The sequence below is a fragment of the Syngnathus leptorhynchus genome, chromosome 7 (assembly GCF_054491065.1).
Source record: "Syngnathus leptorhynchus isolate UIUO chromosome 7, UIUO_Slep, whole genome shotgun sequence".
Taxonomy (NCBI): Eukaryota; Metazoa; Chordata; class Actinopteri; order Syngnathiformes; family Syngnathidae; genus Syngnathus; species Syngnathus leptorhynchus.
Window position 1 is genome coordinate 6,555,739 of NC_141201.1, and position 16,528 is coordinate 6,572,266.

The 16,528-nt window shown below is 43.0% G+C and overlaps 2 protein-coding genes across 7 annotated transcripts; one reads left to right on the plus strand and one right to left on the minus strand.

Annotated features, from left to right (window-relative positions):
* Nucleotides 1-289: 289 nt before the first annotated feature.
* Nucleotides 290-8,995, plus strand: mmp28 (matrix metallopeptidase 28). Of its 4 annotated transcripts, none has more exons than XM_085917197.1 (9): nucleotides 442-507; nucleotides 1,569-1,645; nucleotides 1,730-1,915; nucleotides 2,046-2,245; nucleotides 4,983-5,216; nucleotides 5,435-5,680; nucleotides 6,773-6,925; nucleotides 7,735-7,902; nucleotides 7,985-8,995. In XM_085917197.1, the coding sequence occupies exons 4-9, from the start codon at nucleotides 2,110-2,112 to the stop codon at nucleotides 8,377-8,379; spliced, it is 1,332 nt and encodes a 443-aa protein (XP_085773323.1). In that variant the 5' UTR covers nucleotides 442-507; nucleotides 1,569-1,645; nucleotides 1,730-1,915; nucleotides 2,046-2,109; the 3' UTR covers nucleotides 8,380-8,995. The 4 variants fall into 4 exon arrangements, with proteins under 4 accessions (XP_085773320.1, XP_085773322.1, XP_085773323.1 ...); XM_085917198.1 differs by having other exon boundaries at nucleotides 450-507; nucleotides 1,836-1,915; XM_085917194.1 differs by lacking the exon at nucleotides 1,730-1,915 and having other exon boundaries at nucleotides 290-507; nucleotides 7,985-8,994.
* Nucleotides 8,996-11,692: 2,697 nt separating this feature from the next.
* fam124b (family with sequence similarity 124B) lies at nucleotides 11,693-16,013 on the minus strand. Of its 3 annotated transcripts, XM_085916350.1 has the most exons (8): nucleotides 15,512-16,008; nucleotides 15,124-15,155; nucleotides 14,629-14,838; nucleotides 13,969-14,364; nucleotides 13,692-13,888; nucleotides 13,365-13,530; nucleotides 12,750-13,275; nucleotides 11,693-12,627 (listed from the first exon to the last, which is right to left on the minus strand). In XM_085916350.1, the coding sequence occupies exons 1-7, from the start codon at nucleotides 15,580-15,582 to the stop codon at nucleotides 12,797-12,799; spliced, it is 1,551 nt and encodes a 516-aa protein (XP_085772476.1). In that variant the 5' UTR covers nucleotides 15,583-16,008; the 3' UTR covers nucleotides 11,693-12,627; nucleotides 12,750-12,796. The 3 variants fall into 3 exon arrangements, with proteins under 3 accessions (XP_085772476.1, XP_085772477.1, XP_085772475.1); XM_085916351.1 differs by having other exon boundaries at nucleotides 11,693-13,275; nucleotides 13,365-13,440; nucleotides 15,512-16,013; XM_085916349.1 differs by having other exon boundaries at nucleotides 11,693-13,275; nucleotides 15,512-16,007.
* Between the last annotated feature and the right edge of the window lie 515 nt (nucleotides 16,014-16,528).

The following is a 16,528-nucleotide window of genomic DNA, read 5'->3' on the forward strand; positions in this document are numbered from 1 at the left end:
TTTGTGTTCAGTACTTCCATTGCTTTATTCACTGGGGGAAAAAAATATGAAAATCTTGATAAATAAAATAATTTTGAATCTGGAAGTTAACATTTCCTCATACAAAATTAAACAATTTAGCCACCAAAATATAAAGATAATTTTGGATCAACAAAGCACAAATATGTGGCGAGGTTTAGAATAGTCAAAAGAAGCTCAGCTGATCGAGTAACGAGAGGGGCGGGGCCGCCCCCCCCCCCCCCCCTTCTCGGCGCCTACTCAAGTCACTTATCACGGGGATGGACTCTAGATGGCCAACACAGTCGTCCAGCTTGTTCCAACCTAACAACCGCTGCTGTCATGAGGGGTCCGTCTGTTTTCCAGTAATGCGCCGTGTGCCGACACGGTGGTCGCTCCACGATGAACCGGTACCGGGCTGGAAGCAACGCGAAGCCCGCCTGGTTCCTGGCTGTGACTTTTTTGATCAGCGTGCGCAACACCTGCGGCTCCTCGCTGCTTGACCCAGAGGTACTCGCTTGACCGTCTTACCTCATAACGCCTTGTTGATTTTATTTCTTTAGACCAAGGGTTCAGGTTCAAACTTTTTAACCAAATGTATCATGTTTATATGACAAAAGAACACTTCATTTGATTGATACAAAGTTTGTAAAGAAATGAACATCATTTGTCGTTTCTGAATGGCCGACATTATTATTATTATTTTGACCCACCCCGTTACAATTTCGGAGCTCTCCTGGGTCTTCATTAACCTAACCGTCACACCAACACAGGAAATGCACTTGCTGTTGTTGCCTTGATTGTGGCTGTAGTTAACTTTTTCAAATCCTCCAGTATAACACTTAATAATCCCCAAAAGTATACACAATAATGCAAACACAAAGCACATCACAAGATAATAAAGTATTATGGTGGTAGTTTTAAATAGCGGTCAGTGTTTGCACAAATCTTTCAGACCCCTTGCGAGAAAACACAAAAAAAACATGAAGGCCTCCAAAATAAATGAATACATATAGGTCACATTAATGGCCAAAGTTATGAAATCCTTAATTTTGGTCTCACAATAACTTTTGAATAGGGGTGTGCAGACTTTCTGTTTTGTTTTTCAAGCCTCATCTCTGTGCTCCTTGCATGCTTACTTCTCCCCGCCATTAAACAATACCCTCTGGCATCATTCTTTGCGTGTAGACAGACAAAGGGACGCTTATATTGTACACATTCCTTCAACCACATCTGTAATCACCAAGCCTGTGTTAGTGTCTGAGCAAGCACTGTGATTAACAAATCGTAAGTCAAACCTAATGCATCACTCTCTTACCATGTACCAAGTTACTCCTTACTTTGTGTTTGCGTGCTTATGTGATTCAGAGAGTAGAGGGGCATGCCACGGAGTTCTGATGGGTGGTCTAGTTACACACCATAAAACAGATTACATCTTCAGGCATGACGTTTGACTCATTGGGGAATGCAATTCTTACTTTATTTCCTCATGGGATAATTTGGGGGGAAATAGTGTAATATAAGGTTTAGAAATAAGCAATATTTTTTTTGTTTTGTCATATGAATTGCAGGTATTTCTCGAAAAATATGGCTACCTTCACGATGACAACTTCATTCACAATGCTGTCGAGATGCAGGCAGCGATCCGGTAAGTTATAGTCACACAATCATGATGTAATGTGACAGATTTATTTGTGGCGATGAGAGCCAAATTGTACCCTGTGCTAATCAGTGGGTGGAGGCTCGACATGGTAAAAGGCCCCCAAGCTCTGTAAAACCCTCCGCTCACTCGTATCTAAACTACAAACATCTCCTGAACCTTTCCTGAACCATCCAAGAATTTCAGGAACCTCGCCTCCTGGGCTGCTCGCTTGCTTGTCAGTACACAGTAATGGAAAAAGATTGAACATGCTCACAGGTAGGCTTAGACTTGGCCTCGGTTCAATAAAAATATGCAGTTGATGTTTGGCTGTAGGGCGATTCATGTTATTCAAATATTTTTTGAAGAAAGTAAGTCTTCATGATGCAAACGTGTGCTCTCTTCTCAGGGAGTTCCAGCGGTTGTCTCGCCTACCAGTGACAGGTGAATTAGACAGCGCCACCCTCAGGCAGATGGCCGAACCGCGCTGCGGCGTGTCGGATAAGGGCAGCCAACAGGTGTGGGCCCAGAGGGTAAACGTTATCTTCACTGCAAGGAGTTCTGCAGCAGGACCACCGTGGCGACGTAGGAAGCGCTTCGCAGTAAAAGGTTGTGTGTTTATTGTCAAACGTGCATCGCAGACGGGGGGGGCGTTTTTGTCCCTGCGCAATGTTTTTGTGCGCTGCAGCGGGCCTTCAGGGAAATATCCTAATGTTCTGCTTTGAATGTCCAGTATGTAAAAAGAATTTATGGTCGGGAAGGTCAGTGCAATTCAACATGACTAAACACTGCCGCGTGTTTAATGGTAGTTTGTAATGACCTTGAAACGGGAAATTTCTTGCAGATGTTTTGAAATAATGTCCTCTGTTGCTTGTTTAGTGTACTTTGAAAAACATTAGTGATGGTTGCACTTGCCTGCTCTCCTAAAAGTTTACACATGCACATTTCCTGGCCAAAAATTAAAACATCAAGACATGGACAGAAATGGTCATTTCAAATAATACTCTGTGAAGTTTGACTTTTAAATGTATTAATTAAAATACATCGCCACCTTCTTAAGAAATGAAAAAAATAAGAAGAAAAAAATGAATTCTACACCAAATTTCCATAATCCATATTTGGTTCCTTTTTTTTGTGCTTTTTTAAAAAACAAGCAAACCAAAAAGATTCAAGCTATTATTTTAGCAAGGTGAAAATTGCTATAAAGTTGTGGTCACAACGTTTTTTATGTGATTAAAAAATGTAATTAATACACTTTTTCGAGCATCATCCTAATATCTCCTGAGAATGGGTTGGAGTGTTTATGCCCCCCTTGCCTTTCCTCACATCTCCTCTGGGAGTGCCCTTGAGTATGGTTGCCTTGGAAACCAGCGGTTTGTTGCTGCAGCCTTGTGATGTGTGAAGTCGTCACATTCCCCAGTGGCACATAAAGACTTGGCTAATGTTTGGGGAATGCACTGATGGCTGATGTGCAGCTCGTTGCCTCTTCATGTTGGTACCTGACATGTTCCATCTGGCAAATACATTCAACAATGTTTTGCTCAAGTGTGGCCGTGGTTGCATCACAGCCTGCATGTATGCGAGCAATTGCTTCTTTGAGCTTTTTATACAATACTGTATGTGGATGGTTTAACTCTAGTATAACCAGCGGGGGACTCCATTTAAGTCTCAAAAATCATTTCAAATAATCCACTCCAGAACTGAAATGGTATGACTAATATTTCAAAGTTGTCATTAAGTCCAATTATGTTGATCTGTAGCCACAAAAGTCACTCGTGGATTACAAAGAATCTTGAGCAACTTCAAATTATTAAAAAGGTTGATTTAAAAAAAACATTTTAAATTAATTAAAAGAGTGATTTTATGATTATAATTTTTTTTATTGATTTAAAACATTTCCCGGAATGCACATAATGGTGCATAACTAGTATTAATTAGTGTAGTATACTAAAACTAGTGCTCCTCAGGAACACAACATGATTTCACTTGCATTGATTTCTCTCCGTGTGAAGTAGCAAAACAAACCTTGACTTGTGTGCTGGGCTGGATTTGGATTTGGATTCCCACTAATATTTACAGAGCTAACATTCCACCCACCCACATTTTAGATAAGTGCTACAAAAGTGATAAGTGTATATGGGAACCATGGAGCCGTCGCTGCTTGGGCCCTAATAATGACAATATATTTATATATCACTTTTCAAGCAGTCCACTACAAAATGCTTTACAAACAAAAAAAAAATCCATAAAAGCAATTGAACAGACAGACATGATGAAATTACGGAATGAAACGTGTTCAAAATGTTCTCAGTCCTCTTTCTCTTCCATTTTCCACAAAGTTAAGTCAGTTAAGTTCACCCATGTCAGTTGTCAGATCGTACCCAAACAATAAGTCCTGTTATCTGCTCATCGGGGTCACTTCTTAATGTCAGCGATAACAACAACGCCGCCGCAACACCGGGCATCATTGCAATTGCTTCCATAAGGGAAGTGGAGGAATGTCGTGTGTATCTGACTTCCTGGCTTCACAGCTGTCCACGGGGACCTCGCGGTGGGCGAGAGAGAAGGCGCCTGGACTCAAATCATACATACTCTAGCCTACTTATCAACCCTCGCCTTTTGGTAGCTTGTTCTTTTGTTCTGTTTTCTTTAGGCGACTGTGTTGTTCCATATTTGATCAGTTTGAGAACATCACCTTTATTTGTCATTCAGCAATTGGTTGAGACCTTAATGTGATTTTTTTTGTGTGTGTGTGATGTGTAAACCTTCATTGAAAATCAATGATCATTTAAAACAATGCGGAGTTATAATGGAGAAAAAGTTGCACATTTTGATCATGTACTTGAAGCTTTTCAGTATTTGAAAGAGGTCATAATAATAATGGATTAGCCTCCACTTCCACGTTTACCCCGACGTTACGTCATGCAACTTGACAACTGCCAGAACTCCATATCGTACAGTGGACAAATCAACCTTGAGTTGAGATACTAAAAATCTTGAAGTCTTAAACAGTTCCTCGCTCACCGCCAGCAACACGTAAATCTAAAGATTGTTTCCTGTCATGTAGCCGCTGTGTCTGCGTACTACGGGATGTGTACTACATGCCTGGCTGCGTTTGTGTGTTTGCACCGGTTGCAGATTGTCGTGTTGTGTACACTGCAAGATTGCTTGTGTAAATGAAAAAAAGCATCTGAATGTCCCGTCTTTCCGCCACCTCTGTTTCGTATATTTATGAGCGTATGCACTTAGAAGATGTGTGAGCTGTGATAACCTGAGACATTTAGTCAGCTTTTAACAGATCATATTTCACTTGAATTCACGTCTCATTTGTTTTTGATTTATGTAGCCGACAAGTGGTACAAGCGTCACCTGACCTACCAGATTGTAAACTGGCCAAGCCACCTGTCACTGGGCTCAGTGCGACTGGCAGTGAGCGCCGCTTTCCAGCTGTGGAGCAATGTGTCAGGCTTGGCGTTCCAAGAGGCCCCACAAGGGCCCGCAGACATCCGGCTGGCCTTTTACGAGGGCGAGCACAACGACGGGACCGGCAACGCCTTTGACGGGCCAGGTCTGGGACAAAGTGAATTTCCTCCTGATAATTATTAGAACCTCCGCAATAGATGGAATTTACCGTCTTCTCCGTTTTGATTTTGTGCAGTATTGTTTGTTTTAGTTGTGTTCATAACAAATGTTATCTCAAGGTACTTTACTTATAGTGTAGGCTTAGAAACAATATGTTCCAGTGCAGGGGAATGAGAGGAAGAAAATGTGACCTTGTGTGACATCTTTGCCTTTCAGGGGGAACCCTGGCTCACGCATTCCTGCCCCGCCGAGGGGAAGCCCACTTTGACAAAGCGGAGAGGTGGACCCTAAACGGACATAAGGGCCATAATCTGTTCATGGTGATGGCCCACGAGATCGGACACACTCTGGGTCTGGAGCACTCGCCCGTGCGTCACGCTCTTATGTCGCCCTACTACAAGAAGCTGGGTCGCAATCTGGTCATGAGCTGGGACGACATCCTGGCCGTGCAGCAGCTGTACGGTGAGATGACACTCCACAGGACCACATTTGACACCGACCAAATCATTTGAGACCAGGTTATCCTTAGTCCATGATACAGAAAACCATTTGTGACCATTTTGCTCAGGTAACAATTGGCAAAAGGTGGACTTTATTTTTTATTTAAAAAAAAATTCTGTATATCTTTTATATATTTGTTTGTACTCCTGTGTTTATTTATTTTTCGATAATTAAAAAAAATATTTGTCTTTACTTTCACTTTTATTTAATTTTTTCCTTCTGGCAGTTTTTGTCCTCCATAGTATAATACAGTCATAAATAATTACTATTAATTTCCAAATTGCAATATAAAACAAGAGACGATTGGACATTCTGTCGTCTGCCTCCTAAAATGCTAGGTAGCACGTCACCTGACATTTAGTGCACAGTTCCAATCGTAATTTTACCACATACTGCCCTGAAGCTATTATGATGTTTGAAACGCGTTCATTCTTGTTTGTTAATTCAGAAACACAGACAGACACACAAAACAACTTTCTGGTGAGGTAAAATTGTTGTTTTCTTCCCACTGTTTTAAAACAAGCCAAGACATCTCTCCTCTTTTCTTCAAGTAGCTGAACACGTCTTCCAGGTATTTGTGTTCAGGTACAATCCAGCTGATGGCTCACAAAATAAAAGCCGTGTTGATTTTCGTTCTCTTTCAAAGTAATTGTGACATCAACAATGTCACGTGTGCACATTGCAGCTGCTTCCACTTCAAATGTAAACTGACAAAGACAAGAAACACAGCTGTGAACATGTCATAGCTGCTTCCAGTTGTGTGTGTGTGTGTTTGTGTGTGTGTGTGCGCTTGAATAGTAATAGTAAACAGAAATGTGAGGCCATGACAATACACCTGTGTGTCTGGTGTTGCTGACCTCTAGATTGCACGCAGTAAAAAAAAAAAATGGAAGTGTACAGTTTTGAGAATCACAGTCCTTATAAGACAATGTTTTGTTTTATTTAAGATTTGTTGGGAAACATCACAGTAAAGTCACGAACTCTACTGTAAGCGTTTCTCAGGATCCTTGGCAATTTTCAAAAGTTTGATGCCTTCTTTGATGCACGTTTCAGGTAAGCCGCAGGGTGATCGGCTGGTGCGGCTGCCAGGTGAGGTTCTGCACGCTTCCCTGCAGGAGTGGGAGTTCATGGATGTCCACAAGGCTGATGAAGGCAGCGGTCCGCCTCACTACTGCCGGTCTGGTGTGTTTGATGCCATCACTGTGGGTGAGTTATGACTAGGAATGAGACGGAACTATCATCACTTACAAAGTATATTGCCTTATATGGGCCTGTTTGAATTTTTAGCAGTGTAGCAGTATCTACCAAAAAACAATTTGAGAATCCATTTTAATTACATTCAATTGAATGCACTACAGAGACAAGGTATGTAGCAAGAAATGTCCCAAATGCTTATCCAAGGAAAGGTAATGTAACACCCATGGCCTGTCTGGCTCAGCTTTCTTTTAAGCATTGTGCATGCATAAAAAAAATAAGTGAATAAAAAAAAAAAAGGCACTCATTTTGAACATTTTGTCCTTCTAGTGCATTTATATGTAGGTTGAAACGAATTTGCAGGTCATTGCTTTCTGTATTTATGAACGTTTGTGGTTTGTAGTAGTGCTACTGCGCCCTCTGCTGGGAAATCTTTGGAATGACATTCAATAATGACTCATACGTACTGCATGCAGTAATGAATGAGCCAAAAAAAGAATAAAACCAATACATTTGGAGAAAATGAAAACCAAAAGCCTTACTATCCATGGTCACTTTTTTTTCTTTATTATAAAATAAAAGCCTTACTACACATGGTCAATGTTTTTTTTTTTTTTTACAAAAAAACCCAAACCTTACTATACATGGTCATTCTTAAAATTAAAGCCTTACTTTTTATGATCACTTCAAAAAATAAAAATTCTGACAGTGTTTTCAAAAAGAGTATTTTGCGTGATTTTACTTTTCTTTTTAGGGTCACCGAAGGCTGGCGTATATCCCAGTCAATTTCCTAAATATATATGTTATTGTGTTGAATCCAGACCCAAACGGGACAGTGATGGTGTTCCGAGGCAGCGCGTACTGGAGCGTCTCAGCGGAGGGGCACGTGAGCGGCCCGCTGCCTCTCCGTCAGCGTTGGGCTGAACTCCCATCGGCCATCGAAGCGGCCACCTTCTCGCCTCTGGACACAAAGTGGTACTTCTTTAAAGGTACTCGCTTCTTTTTGGGGATAAAGTTGATGCATTGTTGTGTAGGTCTGTTTGAAAACATTAATTGTTATCTTCTTGTCAGGGAGGCGTATTTGGCGCTACACGGGCCAAGTACTTGACACAGGCTTCCCCCGGCAAAGCACTGATTTGGGCCTACCTCGCCACTTGGATTGCACCTTCTTCTATGCCCCTCTGGGTCATATGGTACTGCTTAAGGGCTCCCGATATTTTGTTCTTAACCTGCAAACCCTGAGCCCAGAGCTCTACTATCCTCGCAAGCTTAAAGACTGGACTGGTGTACCGCAGGGTACCAACGGGGCGTTGAGCCGTCCGGATGGGCGCCTCTATCTTTTCAGGGAGCGACACTTCTGGAGGTTTGACCCAGTAAAAGTGCGAGTCACCAGAGTGGGCCAGTGGGCCAAAGAGCTGAGTTGGACTGGTTGTAGTAAAGCTACTCAAAGCAATGAAATTCTTTGACCAGTAGAGGAAGCGCTACTAAGTGCTTTATCTTGTTTTCTGGGACATTTGAAGTAGTTATGTGGATTCCAGTTCTTTTAAGTGAACTGAATCTTTAATCAGTTCACTCTAAAGATTTGTTCAAACGAATCGTTCAAGGAATCGCCCCCCCCCCATACACACTGATCCGTTTTTGTTGTTAATTTTTTACTTAAATAATACACAACTAAGCAATACACTTCACAATACACCAGAGAGAAAAAAAAACAAAAAACAATAAAGTAAACACGGTAATGTTGACAACAACGCACACATTTTTCTCTATATTACAACATCCCGTGTAAACAACCCATATACCTCAAACTACAAAAAATAAAAATAAAATAAAGAATAATTGGCTCGGGTAATTCACACGTTTCTTTCTATAATACAACACCTACACACTGATTCGTTGGCAATAGTCTCTCACGAGTGTTGGCTCGTGAGTGAACGATTCGTTCAAAGCAACGATTCTTTTCACTTACGTGTTTTTAAATAACGTGTATACATATGTACGCCTAAATATTGTTATCCAATGTATCTACTGCAATTTCACATTAGATTGCTGGTTTGAAATTTATTTGTATTATTATTTTAATAAACATTTGTGTTAAAACTTGTCTGGTGTTTTATTCCTTGTTTTTATATTTGCCAATTAAAACATAATAATCAGACATTTGGTTAACTACTTTATATGACAATGTGTTTTACGTTGTTATATGAGTTGGTGTCCCCCAAAATAACAAATGTCGGCATAACGTACCTAATGAGTGTCCGAGTGACATCACAGATCATACAGCCAATCAGAAAGTGGGGGTGAGGGCGGGTGTGGCACTTTGACCGTCATTTTTCCCTAATGAAGTGGCCTGTGATTAGGAACCCCTGAAAATGGCGGTGTACCTAATGGAGCGTCCGTGTGACGTCACAGATCAACCAGCCAATCAGAAAGTGGGGGGTTGTTTGGGTGTGGCACTTTTCACTTTCATTTAAATTTTGACCATGATTTTTCCCTAATGAAGTGGCCTGTGATTAGGAACCCCTGAAAATGGCGGTGTACCTAATGGAGTGTCCTTGTGACGTCACAGATCAAACAGCCAATCAGAAAGTGGGGGGTTGTTTGGGTGTGGCACTTTTCACTTTCATTTAAATTTTGACCATGATTTTTCCCTAATGAAGTGGCCTGTGATTAGGAACCCCTGAAAATGGCGGTGTACCTAATGGAGCGTCCGTGTGACGTCACAGATCAACCAGCCAATCAGAAAGTGGGGGGTTGTTTGGGTGTGGCACTTTTCACTTTCATTTAAATTTTGACCATGATTTTTCCCTAATGAAGTGGCCTGTGATTAGGTACACCTGAAAATGGCGGTGTACCTAATGGAGTGTCCTTGTGACGTCACAGATCAACCAGCCAATCAGAAAGTGGGGGGTTGTTTGGGTGTGGCACTTTTCACTTTCATTTAAATTTTGACCATGATTTTTCCCTAATGAAGTGGCCTGTGATTAGGTACACCTGAAAATGGCGGTGTACCTAATGGAGTGTCCTTGTGACGTCACAGATCAAACAGCCAATCAGAAAGTGGGGGGTTGTTTGGGTGTGGCACTTTTCACTTTCATTTAAATTTTGACCATGATTTTTCCCTAATGAAGTGGCCTGTGATTAGGAACCCCTGAAAATGGCGGTGTACCTAATGGAGCGTCCGTGTGACGTCACAGATCAACCAGCCAATCAGAAAGTGGGGGGTTGTTTGGGTGTGGCACTTTTCACTTTCATTTAAATTTTGACCATGATTTTTCCCTAATGAAGTGGAAAGTGAAAAGTGCCACACCCAAACAACCCCCCACTTTCTGATTGGCTGGTTGATCTGTGACGTCACACGGACGCTCCATTAGGTACACCGCCATTTTCAGGGGTTCCTAATCACAGGCCACTTCATTAGGGAAAAATCATGGTCAAAATTTAAATGAAAGTGAAAAGTGCCACACCCAAACAACCCCCCACTTTCTGATTGGCTGTTTGATCTGTGACGTCACAAGGACACTCCATTAGGTACACCGCCATTTTCAGGGGTTCCTAATCACAGGCCACTTCATTAGGGAAAAATCATGGTCAAAATTTAAATGAAAGTGAAAAGTGCCACACCCAAACAACCCCCCACTTTCTGATTGGCTGGTTGATCTGTGACGTCACACGGACGCTCCATTAGGTACACCGCCATTTTCAGGGGTTCCTAATCACAGGCCACTTCATTAGGGAAAAATCATGGTCAAAATTTAAATGAAAGTGAAAAGTGCCACACCCAAACAACCCCCCACTTTCTGATTGGCTGGTTGATCTGTGACGTCACAAGGACACTCCATTAGGTACACCGCCATTTTCAGGTGTACCTAATCACAGGCCACTTCATTAGGGAAAAATCATGGTCAAAATTTAAATGAAAGTGAAAAGTGCCACACCCAAACAACCCCCCACTTTCTGATTGGCTGGTTGATCTGTGACGTCACAAGGACACTCCATTAGGTACGCCGCCATTTTCAGGTGTACCTAATCACAGGCCACTTCATTAGGGAAAAATCATGGTCAAAATTTAAATGAAAGTGAAAAGTGCCACACCCAAACAACCCCCCACTTTCTGATTGGCTGTTTGATCTGTGACGTCACAAGGACACTCCATTAGGTACGCCGCCATTTTCAGGTGTACCTAATCACAGGCCACTTCATTAGGGAAAAATCATGGTCAAAATTTAAATGAAAGTGAAAAGTGCCACACCCAAACAACCCCCCACTTTCTGATTGGCTGGTTGATCTGTGACGTCACAAGGACACTCCATTAGGTACACCGCCATTTTCAGGTGTACCTAATCACAGGCCACTTCATTAGGGAAAAATCATGGTCAAAATTTAAATGAAAGTGAAAAGTGCCACACCCAAACAACCCCCCACTTTCTGATTGGCTGGTTGATCTGTGACGTCACACGGACACAGGTGTACCTAATCACTTCATTAGGGAAAAAGTTTAAGTGACAGTGAAAAGTGCCACACCCGCCCTCACCCCCACTTTCTGATTGGCTGTTTGATCTGTGACGTCATTCGGACACTATATTAGGTACGCCACCTTTCAGGGTTCGTTCTTGAAGATTCACGAGTGATCGACAGACAGAGTTGCTGCTATGCCAGCCGACACGTGATACCGACATTGATGTTTTAATTTTGTATTTGTTGGATTGTATTCCTTGTACATGGAAAGACTTCAGGGGGAAAAAAACTTAGTTTACATATTTTAAACACAAAGTGATACAAAAATGAAATGCAAAGATGTGCAACTGTACCCATGTTTGAACAATAGTGTAGACTGTGCACTTAAGTGAACACAAGTTGCTCCAACCATGTCACACATTAATATTTGAAATACTTTATTTGATGGACATGTATAATACTAGTCTGTTGGTGTGCAATTTGACACAACTTAGCAAACATAACTGTGAAGAGTACTACAACAATAAGGTCTGGTTTTGAAGGTTAAGAAGCAGCACTTTGAAAACAATGATGCATGTACAAGCACAAGTTAGGAAACAATACTTGACATCAATAGTCACAAAATTCATTTATGGTAGACCTATGAAATAAATAAAAATATGTTTTATCTTGGAATTCATTTCTAACAGTTCATATTGAAATACAGTCTATTACACCCGCAAAGTTGGTCATCGAGTGCATTTTTTGTTCACAATGTATTTTACACATCTCCTAAACATAAAAACAATACAATTTATTATATGTAAGAACAAATACTGCAAGTATTTATTTTTGTACAAACACTATTCGCTAATTTCCATGACAAAGCTGCTGTGCTGTTTGTTTGTCTGTTGTTATAAAGAGTTTTAAAATGATTTCCTATTCATAGAATAAAACATTCAAACACATCATTAGTTCTATCTAGCTACCCAAAAATCTCGGACCACCCATTTTCTATAGTGCTTCTGATTAAGGTCATAACCTGAGGGTGCGATTGAGCCTATGTCACTTGACTTTGCGTGAAAAAAGGATAAACCCTGGACAAACAACAACTTGCACAATAACATTAAAACAAATTGGACTGAAAACTGCCACTGCCAGGAATTGAGTAGGCACTTCCCAAGTCATCTGTATTAACCATTGTGACCCCAACGACTTGCTAAAAAAAAAAAAAAAAAACACTTGGAAAAATGTGTTTCCATCATGTTGAATGCCAGCTGTGGAAGGGATCATTAAAAGACGTTTATTTTACATTATTTACTTTGAATGTACTGTATTTAATCATACTGGTAAAACTTGTGGGATATTGATAATGTACAGTTGGAGGCAGGATTTATACCTTGAATTCCTTGAACAACGGGTAGGCAGCCCTAACTACTGTTGTCTTCAGATGAAGAACTCAACGGCCGGATCCTCGGAATTTGCGTGCGATGACGGCTGCTTGGCAAAAACCACTGCGGCGGTGCCACTGGCCTCGACGTAAGAGGAACCAGTCGCACGAGGCGATCTTAAATTCCTGACGTTGTCGCCGCAAGGGGCGCAAGAGGGGCTCCGCACTTTGGCTGAGGGTGTCCGAGCTTGACACAAACTCAAATGCTCCACCGGTGAAGAGCGAGTCAGGTCAGCGGTCACAGCGATGCCTGTGTCCACGTTGGTCTCCCCCTCTTCTTCGTCCTCCTCCGGCAGTAGACCGGACAGCGAACGGGTGAGTGAGGGGCGCAGGGGGGAGTCGGAGGAAAGGGGCGGGCCCGGGCTGCTGCGCTGGGATGAGTAACAAGAGCTGCCCGGAGGAGAGCTGCAGCGGCTACCTGATCCTTGGCTCCCCGGAAGCTTCTCTAGAGTGGTCTCTCCCATGACCTTTGGACCTGCGGACAAGTCACGGCCACTCAGGACAAGCCACATTGATGCATCTCGTCGGCAAGTGACGGGCCGGTGGCGACTGCAGCTTTCTTACCGTGTTTGTGGCTTTGCCAGGTTGGCGGAGAGTGGAGGTTGTTGCTAGGTGAAAGGTTTCGGGCGTGTCCTCCGCTCTTCAGTTGCATGGCCCGAGGAGGCACGGCGGGACAGGTGAGGGGGAAAGCACAGGTCAAAGGTGGCTTGGCTTGGGTTAGGGTTTTCACCTACAGCCCAAAAGCAATAGAGGGATTACAATAGAGGGATTTTCAAGCAAGATAAGTGAGCAGACATGGAGAATTAACAAACATACGGCAGCTTTGAGGGCTTTAAGCTGCTGTGATTGACACACTTGAATGCACGGAGTTGTGAGCTTCTCGTGACCAACCTGGAAGAGAACCTTGTTTCCGTCCAGGTCTTCGGTCTGCCAGCGTGAGGTGCTGATAGGCGTACAGGGGTTGGGCAACAGGGGCACCAACTGGCCAATTTCATCCACACCAAACTGCAGCACGGCAGAGTTGCATGGCTCCACGCGGACCCCCGCTGACACCTGCTTGATTGCCAGCTGCAGGCTAAGCCCAGGCTCTGTATGGAGCAAGAAAGCACATCGTTGACAAGCCCGGATCCAGAAATCCAAGTTAGCCGTGAAGAATGGCGTGTCTTGCCCGTGTGGAGGGTGAACCAGCAGAAGCCCGTCTTCTGCTCCTCGGCCTGTTGCTGCAGCACCGTCTCATAGAAGCGCACGGCGTCGTCGTAGTTATCGTAGGCGCTGTTGAGCGTCACGCGCAGGATCTCCCCGCCGCAGTGCACCGGGCGGACCCCCCACACGGGCATCCCCGCACCCAGGCTGTAAAAGTCCCGACTGGGCAGGAGGTAGGGCCGCAGCAGGGCGTTGACGGCCGAGCTGCCAGAGGAGATGTGGAGCCCGGCTGGTTTGCTGCCGGAGCTCTCAGTGTGGTGGTACTGCCAGGGTGGCCGCTGGAAAAAGTCCAGAACTTTGAGGATTCGCTCTTCTCCATAGGCCTCGTGGAGAAAGAAAGTGATTGCCAGAGAAGGGGAGCCTAGAAAACAAAATGGAAAGCCATTGGTGAACGGAAAGTGAGTCATTTCATGGTAACCTAAAGACTACCCATCCATACATTTTTATAGCCTGAAAGATGTCGTTTTTCTAAGCAAAGCTAAATCATTGATAATGCTGTGTTTTAACAAATTGGGTACTCATGGACGTTACCGATACCAACTGCCGATACCAGCCAGTACATTCAAAAGAGCGAACAAAATGTGCGGTTTAGGACTTAAGCACAGAAGCTCGGCATGACCCCTACCAGCCTGCGAACCGAGACGAGCCTGGCCTCTATGGGGTGAAGCCCTCTCAGACACGTGGAAGATGTGGAGACTCGGGCAGAGCCAGCGGAGCAAACGGTCCAGGCTGTGCTGCAGCAGCAGAGACTCTCCAGGGTTGGCCAGCAGATGCAAGTTGAGAACTAAGAGACGCTGCTGGAGCTGCACGCGGGCTCGCCGGCTCATCAGCTCAGCTAAGGAAGAAAAATTCAAATATGACGAGTCAGTAGGAGCTCCATGCAAATATTAAACAAAGTACAGTAGTTTGTGTACTACATGGAACATAACTATCACAAAGGAAATGCTACTTTTAGCATTACAATATTTCAAAAGCTTATCACATAAATGCCATTGGTGTTTGATTGAAATTTTAAAATGCAAATTTTCTAGATACAATCTCATGTCTCATGATAATCACACGAAATGAGCCCGTCTTCAGTTAAGCTGTTCAGGTTGGAGGAACAATGAAGTACACTTACCCGTAGTTGTTAACATCCTACTGGAGTCGGAGCTAAAATCAAACATAAGAACATCATTTAAATATTGAAAACAACGTGCCTCCATCTTGTGGCTTTGGACACCTGCAGCTTCCGTCAGGTCGCCATGACAACGCATTGTTAGCTATCAGGAGCTCGTAAACTTCAACGACAATGAATTTAAATGCAAACAATGCGTACACAAGAGGCCTTACATACGCTTTAAACGCGGAGCCGGGGGTAAAGATAACTTTTTTAATGTTGCAAGATAATGGAAGGAGATTCAACAAAGTTACTTTCCATTGTGGCTGCGGTTAAACAGCGAAATTGACTAGCTGGCGTTAGCCCGAAGCTACCTTCAAGCGAACCACGAGCAAGGGCTTCAACTCACTTGGTACTTTCAGCTCCAGAGTCCACGTTATCATCTTTTGTCCTCTTGAACAGCACCGCTTTTGACAACATGGCTTAGCACACCATTTACACGCAGACCAAGTCTCAGCGAGGACTGCTGACACGCTGCAGTGCAAGAAGAGCGCATCCTGGATGATTTCTTCCAGGACCGACCGACGACTGACCGCTGCTTGTTGCTTGCTCCCAAAGAATGGGAGCAGAAGTGGGGCGATGACGTCACTGGGCAACCAGACACCGTTCCGTTCAACTAAACACACTGTAATGTTATTAACTCGACTAGCCCGCATAAAGAAAAATAGTATGAATCGTCCATGTTGAGTTATAGTTGAGGCTAGGCGAAAGGAAACGGCTTGAAGTGTTAAAGCCGTTGTTAACACGGAGAACAGATGGCGTGCGACGAGACAAAAGAGTCCAGACGGCATGTACAGATTGAAAAGTGCATGGAAGCCTTCATCTTAATGCCATTGTTAAGACCTCGCTAAGAGCATTACAGCCCACTTTTAGCTCGCTTTTCGGAAAACTTTAGTTACCACGTTCACCGACCACAACATTAGGTACATCAACACTTGGAAAACAAAAAGCCTCGTTACTTCAATAATCACTCTGTGGGAGAAGTTTGGGGTGATGGAAAACAATTCAAACGTTGTTTATTTGATTTGATTTTTTTTCTCCTGTCTTGCCGCTAAATAAAAAGCGAATAAAACAATTAGTACTACTTTAAAGATTGAACCTATGCATTAATCAAGCAATAATTTACTAAGTTAGATGGAATTTGTACTTCCTTTATTTTGCTTTGTAACTTCACATCCACTGACTTTTGCCAACATTTGCTTGACCTTGTGACCTCCTTTGCTAAATTGGAATATTTGTATCCAAGTTAATTCAGTGTTTTTAAAAATTTCAAACGTGACTAGTGTACTTGAAAACAAACCGTTACCGAGTTGCACTTGGTTGGTGAGATTCCTGCAGAGCTCCTCCATTGTAGTCAGATGAATGG